The 7,398-nt window shown below is 39.9% G+C and overlaps 1 protein-coding gene across 1 annotated transcript in view; it reads left to right on the top strand.

Moving 5' to 3' along the window:
* Positions 1-4,104, top strand: part of FOCAD (focadhesin) — a gene marked incomplete at its 5' end in the record, with an annotated part of 53,166 nt that extends 49,062 nt beyond the window's left edge. Inside the window, 4 exons of the mRNA XM_009077666.1 lie at positions 153-250; positions 1,104-1,355; positions 2,485-2,560; positions 4,031-4,104. Coding sequence (XP_009075914.1) covers positions 153-250; positions 1,104-1,355; positions 2,485-2,560; positions 4,031-4,104 — 500 coding nt within the window. The remainder of the gene's footprint in view (positions 1-152; positions 251-1,103; positions 1,356-2,484; positions 2,561-4,030) is intronic.
* Between the last annotated feature and the right edge of the window lie 3,294 nt (positions 4,105-7,398).

Here is a 7,398-nt window from a genome sequence, read left to right as displayed (position 1 = left end):
ACCCTTGAATCCAATGTGATAGTGGTGTTGGTTGTAATTGTTCTTCCACAGTCAGTGCTTTCTTACTATAGTGATTTTCTGTGCTTGCTTTTAAATGAAAAATTGTGCATTCTTGTGTTCTACATGAGTCAGTGTTCTTTTCCTTTTTCTAGGAGTTTTGAAAAGAATGGATTGGCTGCTCAACCTGATGGGCTACATCAGAAGTGTAGCGAGCAAATCAACACCCTTAGAAAATGTCAATCTTCAAGAGGTACATGCTGTGAAAATAATTTGCAGCAGTAATAAGATGATGTTCTGGTGTATTTCACATTCTTTCTCAGCAATAAGTATTATTCCTCAAGCTTTTATATTTTCGAAGATTGTGATCATACCTCCACAGGCAAAATCTTTTCATTTTTTGTGAATTAATTTCAAACTCTTACTTTTAAATAACCGTGACATTTATATTATGATAGAAGCTAGAGGCAACAAAAGGCAATAATGTTTTCAAATTTACTGTGTTTAGAACAATTGAAGTAAACTGTCTGAGCAGGTCAGAACTATGCACCTGCTGTTTCTGAGAGGACTTCCACAGTTTATAGAGAAATAATGTTCTCTTTAAGTCTTCTGGTTGAAGACATAAAATAAGCTGCTGCTTAGATCAGAAAGACATTTGTTACATTGCTGCAATATTTCCCAGCTGTTCGTAGTGCCACAAGAGTGACCATCTCTGATTTCCCTCAACAGTCAGGTTGCTCTGAAGAAGTTATTTCCCCATTTTAAATGAAATGTGGATCAGCTTTAATCTAAATGATGGTATTAGAAGAGTGTGGTTTTGCTTTTCTTTCTGTAGACGTTTTAGTTTGATTTTGAATTTATAAAGAGACTTATGCAGTTTTACAGCAGAAAAGAATATTAAGAATTTTTTAGTTCTTGCATTTTGCGTTTTAGCTGAATTTTCATGATTGTTTCAAAGAGCAAGTCACCGTCTGGATTTTGCTGTTGGGTTTTTGGTGGGGGTTTTTTTGTTTGTTTGTTTCGTGGTGAGGTTTATTACTTGGGCTTTTTTCCACCTTCTGTATTATTCATTCAATAAACATAATTTTTGCCTTTTTCCTGTTTAGTGCACAGATTTCCTCCTGTGGCTGTTTGCAGCTTCTGTGGTGGCCTGGGCTGACCATGGTGCACCATTACTTCTTGGCCTCAGTGCTAACTGGTCATTGTGGAAACACCACATGATATTACCAGAATTACCCGAGGATCGTGTTGGCAAGCATCCCACTGACAAGTTTGCTGTGCAAGAGACTCTCGCTCTCCTTCCAAGCAGCATTTCCCTTTTGCTGGCTAAAGAGCCTTGGAAGGAACAAACACAGAAGGTAAAATTGCATTGTAGTAGTAAGCATTTCATAAGGATCAGAGAGCAGCCCATTTTTAGTAGTCAGCTCAGTTCTTATTTATTGCATCTGAATTGTGATCTCACTTGTCTTTGTTTTTAATCAGATATGTAGTTTCTCAAGTAAAATGGGAGACTTAAAAAGAAAAATATTCCTATGCTGAGAGTCAAACTCTTATGAAGGTACGGTTGGGAGAGGAGTGTTGGGAGCTGCTAGAACCAAGTCTCTCTTTTAAACACTGAAAGACAGATCTTCTGCAGCTGGACACACCGTGATGTCAATTTAGGGCAATCAAAGATCTTCTGTACTGTTTGTAGTGTGTGTGTGTCATTTGTTTTCAAGGATGAGTTGAAAGGAAGCCTGGAAAATTGTGCCTAATTTGGCTAACCTACTATAGATAGTTGATACATGTGGAAATACTGCTAGAAACCTATAGATGAATAGTTAGCTGTTTGGTGCAAGTCAAAATTTGTTAAGCACTCATTCCTCCAAGCATGCTCCTATGCTCAAGATTTTCCACTGAAGTCATAATTCAGAATGTGGGAGAAATGCAGGGGTGAGCTGTTAATGTTCAAGTGCTTAATTAGGCTTTAGGGAAGAATTTGAGACCTTGCCCTGAAACTCATCCTCCTAAGTGTGAAACACCATATTGTCCTTCAGGCACCCTGCACTGCCAGAAGGAAAAGAAAAAGCGAAGAAAAATGAGAGAGGTCAACAGAGGAACAAAGGCAGTAAGAGTTCTGAAGGATTTGCAGTAAAACGTTTGGACAAGACTGATAAGAAAAGGTTCATATTAATAAGTTAAAGGCACAAACAGGCAAAATGGAGGCAAACCATTTACTGTGCCTTCTTCGTTACAAAGAAATATTGCTGAGATAATGAGAAGGGACAAAGGGAGTGTCAGATCCAGCTGTGGCAAAAATTGCACTGGCAATGAGATGAACTCTAGAGCGTTTGGATGCAGAAGGCAGAAGCTTCATTGGCCACTGCCTCTGATTAGATAACTAAATTTAGCAGCAATCAAATGTGCCTGTAAAACTGAAAGGAGTTTGTAGTGTTCTGATACAGAGGCTCTTTTAATTCAGTTTTTTTTTCATATTTCAATGTTTAGTTTATTGACTGGCTGATCAATATGATGCAAAGTCCTAAGGAAGTGTTATCAGAATCTTCTATGGACCTGCTGAAAGGTAAGATATTATTAAATGGGTCCTTATTTAACGATAGCTATCCGTACAAATTAAAATGCAGTTGTTAAAAGGAGTGACATGAGCTGTATTTTGTCTTTAAGGAAACTCTTACAGGTAAGTTGCCATTCCTGTCTGTAGTACTTTCTTATACTTGGTGTCTCATCTGCTGACGCTTATGATGCAGCACTGAGGGTCCAGAGGGCATAAAGGTACATCTAGTTCTACAAGCATATTTCAGTGATAGGTTTGCCCATTGTTTTTGAAGTTACTCTTAAAAATAAAATGCAATACTGTTTGGAAATAGTACTAGAATAGAAATCACACGATTTACTCAGGTGCAGCTGACGAACTGCACTGTGGGGAAGGGGTAGGAGATGGGCAATGACAGCCTAGTAAAGTGGTCTGACAAAAAAGGGAAGAGGAATGAGGGTTGCTAAAAAGATATATGAAAATGAAGGTGGAAAGTACATGATACTTCAAATTACAGTTAGGACCTGTGGCCCGAGCATGTATCCCATTGCTCACCCACATATGTCAGATTGTGAATACAATCTGTGCAAGACATTTTAAGAGGACACCACAAATACTCTCAAGTGACATAAGTGTGCTTGTACTGCTTGCATAGCACAAGGCACCTCCTTTGGATCACCTATTTATTGGACCTAAGCAAGGCTTCTTGAAGTCCAGTTGTAAGTTCTTTGCATTAGTAGAATAATTAGCCATGTTTTGAGGGTCTGCAGTATTTAGTCACTCTCTGATAAATTGCCTTGGTGTGTCTGCTTATCTCTACCAGAAGCAATGCTAAGGACTGTTGGATAATCTACTCCGTACAGTAGGATTCTGATGTACACAGTGTATTCTCAGTATGCCCTGGTTGAGATGAGTCATTGTTCCCCTTGAGCTCTCCATTGTGTTTTGCTTTTATGTACTAGAACATGAAACTCCTTCCTGAATAACTAGAACGTGACTAGTGTGGTTACTGGATTTTGTCTAAACACATGATCCTTTCAAATTGCGTTAAGGAATCAGTGAATTGCATTTCCAATCAGTGGAGGACAATTTCCAATCAGCACAGAGGACTTACGACTTTGTGCTTCTGTCTTCCCAGTGCCTCCTCTCTTCCTTCTTGCATCATGGCTCATTGAATTCAAATTTTCTGCAATGTTGGCTGATCTATCTGCCATAGTGATGTACTAATTAGCAGATGATGTGGTATGATCTCCATGGAGACATGCCATGAAGCAAAGGAAAGGCATAGTACAATATCACACTTCAGACAGGTGTAGAGACTAGTGTGTCTTGCAAACAGTGGAAGTAGCATCAGAAATCATCAGACTATAAAGTGAAGGAGTCATGAAAAGAGTCAGGAAAAGGAGAACCAAATCTATACGTGTGTTAGTAAAATGACTAGGGAGAATACTCTTCAGTTTGGACTGCACATATTGATGTCATTTGTTCCTGTCTTCACAGCTGCACTTCTGGCCTTGAGATCTCTTGCAGAGTTCAAGAAGAAAGCAGTGTGGACTAAAGCTTATGGGTGGTAGCTGCACATCGTGTCTTATCCAGTGAAGAAAACTGTTCATACTTGAAACCATAATATTACTCCTCAGGCATCAAGAAGTCAAATTTCAAAGAGGTTTCCTCTCAAAACTTTGGATTGATTTTTTTTTTTTTTTTTTTTCCCCCCCCCGTACCTTTTGCCTCAGCCCAAAGACTCCTGAGATGAAGAACCAAGTTTTTAACTGACAGGTTGGGGTTCTTCTGCAAACTACCTAGCATGGTTTGAGCTGTGCTGAATCTAAATAAGAAATACACACTTCAGTTTTTTCAATTGAGTTGTTTCAGTGACATCTGGGAACCTCAAAAACCGGAGTGGAATATTCGCTTAACTCATACAAGCTTTGTAGGAATGGTTGGAAATAAAACAAACTAGTAAAATTTCTTTGGATGTAGCCTATTTACTAAAGTATGTTTTAGTGTAACAGACTTCTGAATGAGCATTGTTTTTTAACCAATAATCCTTTTCTTAGCTTATAACACAAAGTCCTTGTGCAGTAATGACAACAGATAGGTGAGCAGGGTTTCTGCAACGTCTTTATAAAGATCACTGAAATAAATCAATGATCCTGATGGCTGTTACATCCACAGCTCCAGGACAGCTGCAATTTTCTTTACACTTACAACTATTCTTGTCTCCTTTACCCTTCTTTGCATATAAAGAGAGTCTTTAGGGAAAAAGGAGAATACAGCAACTCTTTTCCACCTTTACCATCTTAAATAGATTAGCCACTGCTATTTTCCTTATTTAATACTCTCTCTGGAGGAATAGAGAACTTTTCTGCTTTGCAGTCTTGCAAAGACAGATCTTAAAGGAGATTTTTTTTATTTAGCAATCCTCCTTGCTGGAGTAGACAAAAATTAACTGAATATACTTACTTGGGCACTGATCCCTAATGTCTTTCAAAACAGGGAGAGCATTGTTGGTTTTGATCAGCTTGAAGAAAATGTTATTGTCTTGCATCTAGAAGACACACCCCATTGCAGGTACTCTTATTTTCAGGACCGATAACACTCTCTGTGAAAGAAATTCTCCTCTGACTTCTTTATAGGATTTTCTCATCTAACAGGACTACTGTGGGATAGCAGTGAGCTTCTCTCAGCAACTGGACATTTCTTCAGTAGTTGGGTGTGTAGAGGATTAATGCAGTATTCGTCTGCATTTCCAAAGTAATGTATAATTAATGGCAATTTCCTGATGCATATGCAGCTGTATACTGTGAAGACTGTCTAAAGGTAAATGTGCAGAAGGGCTCACTGAAAGCAGCTGTCACCAAGTCAGTCTCCCTGTTCATGTCATTTCAATTTGTGGACACTCCTAAGTAACTTCTAACAAAGCCAAATGTGTCATGTTTTAATGATGTACTAGTGTACTGTTTCAGACTAACACCTTTACTCATCTCAGTTTGCATGTGTATTAGCTTTTTAATTCAGATTACATTTTTTGTCTTTTTTAAACGGAATTGCTGGGTGATGACCACTTGCTGTGTTTCAGTTTGCATAGTAGAGCAGTATATAAACATCTGAATTAACTGAATTTCTACTCATGCATAGCAGAAACTGTAATCCAAGGCATGACATAACATGGCCTGAGGGTGGCAATGCTAACACAGCTGCAAGGAGCACTGAGGGTTTAGGAGCATATCTGGAATGCCTCCACACCAATACACACAGTATAAGAAATAAGCAAAGATAAACTGGAAGAATTGGTCAGCTCCCAGAGCTGTGATATTACTGGGATTAGTGAGGCTTGGTAGAAGGAGTCCCATGACTGGAGTGCTGGGTTCCAGGGCCATAGGCTGTTCAGGACCAGTTAGGCAAGGCAGAGGAGCTGCACTGTATGGTGTAAGGGACTGGTTTGACTGTACAGCCCTTACAGTTAGGGATCGTGTGGTTGAAATCCTGTGTGTGAGGATTTGGGGGACTGGAAACAAAGCAGATGTGTTTGTGGATGTCTACTGTTCACTCAGCTGTGATACCAGCACCAAGTATTTAATCTATAGGCAATGAGGAGAAATCTCTGGATCAGCAGCCCTTGTCCTTACAGAAGATTTCAACTACACAGACATCAACTGGGAATACCAGACTACTGTGAAAAGCAAGTCTGAGAAACTCCGGAATTATGTGGAAGATAATTTTTTGTCACAAGTGTGCACTGAGCCAATTAGGAAAGATGCCCCCCGACTTGTTTGTGAGTAGGGAAGGACTCATGGGATATGGGATGGTAGGTGTCTCTCTTGGCCACAGTGATCATGAAATGGCTGAGTTTAAACTTTTTGCTGTAAAGGAGAAAAAAGGTTAGTAGAGTTGCTACCCTAGATTTCAAGAGACCAAACCTTAAACTGCTCAGGGAGGCAATTAGCAGTGTGCTCTGGGAATATGCTTTTGAGGACTTAGGGATCCATGAGTACTGGTCAGCCTTTAAGAACCACTGGAGCAGTCAATCACACCATGTCAAATATCAAGCAAGAAGGGCAGAAGAGCAGCTTGGCTGAGCAGGGAACTCCTCTCAGAACTCCTGAGTAAAAGAAATTTTATGATCTGTGGTAGCTGGTCAGACTTCACAGGAAGATCACAGAGCTGTGGTGGGGATTTCTTCTGTCATTAATTTCATGCCATTTTCTCACAGTTTAGGTTTGGAGGGCCTCCCCACAGTGAATTTTAAAGAGTCCTTTTCCTATTCCAGCCTTTTAGCCAGCTGTAAGGCTCAGTAACATAACATTTATTTTAACATAAAGCAATAAACATGGCTTAATATGAATATCTGTGATAGGTTTTACCTCTACTGGCTGCCAGATGCCCATTCAGCTGCTCCTCTCACTCCACTTCCTAAACAGAACAGGGAGAAACAGACTGAGAAAGTTTGTGGGGCAAGATAAAGACAGGGACATTATTTACCATTCACCTTGTGATTCAACTTGTGGAAGAATAATTTATTGCCAATTAAAAATAGAGTAGGATTGTAAGAAACACAGACAAAACTAAAATCACCTTCCCCTCACCTGTCCCTTCTTCCTAGGCTCAACTTTACTCCTTCATTCCTCAATCTTCTACTTCCTCCCACCCCAGGCACTGCAAGGTGGGTTGGCAATGGGGGTTTCTCACAGTTCATAAACCTTCATCTCTGCTGCTTGCTTCTCTTCACACTGTTCCTCTGCTCCAGCATGGGGTCCCTCCTGTGGGGTACAGTCCTTCATGGTTCCTTCTCACAGACTACAGCTCCTCAAGCACTTCTCTGCAAGTATGGATCCTTTTCGTGGGCTTCTCCAGTATGGGTCCCT

The sequence above is a fragment of the Acanthisitta chloris genome, unplaced genomic scaffold, assembly GCF_000695815.1.
Source record: "Acanthisitta chloris isolate BGI_N310 unplaced genomic scaffold, ASM69581v1 scaffold28326, whole genome shotgun sequence".
NCBI classification, from domain to species: Eukaryota; Metazoa; Chordata; class Aves; order Passeriformes; family Acanthisittidae; genus Acanthisitta; species Acanthisitta chloris.
This window is presented reverse-complemented; position numbering and strand designations above follow the sequence as displayed.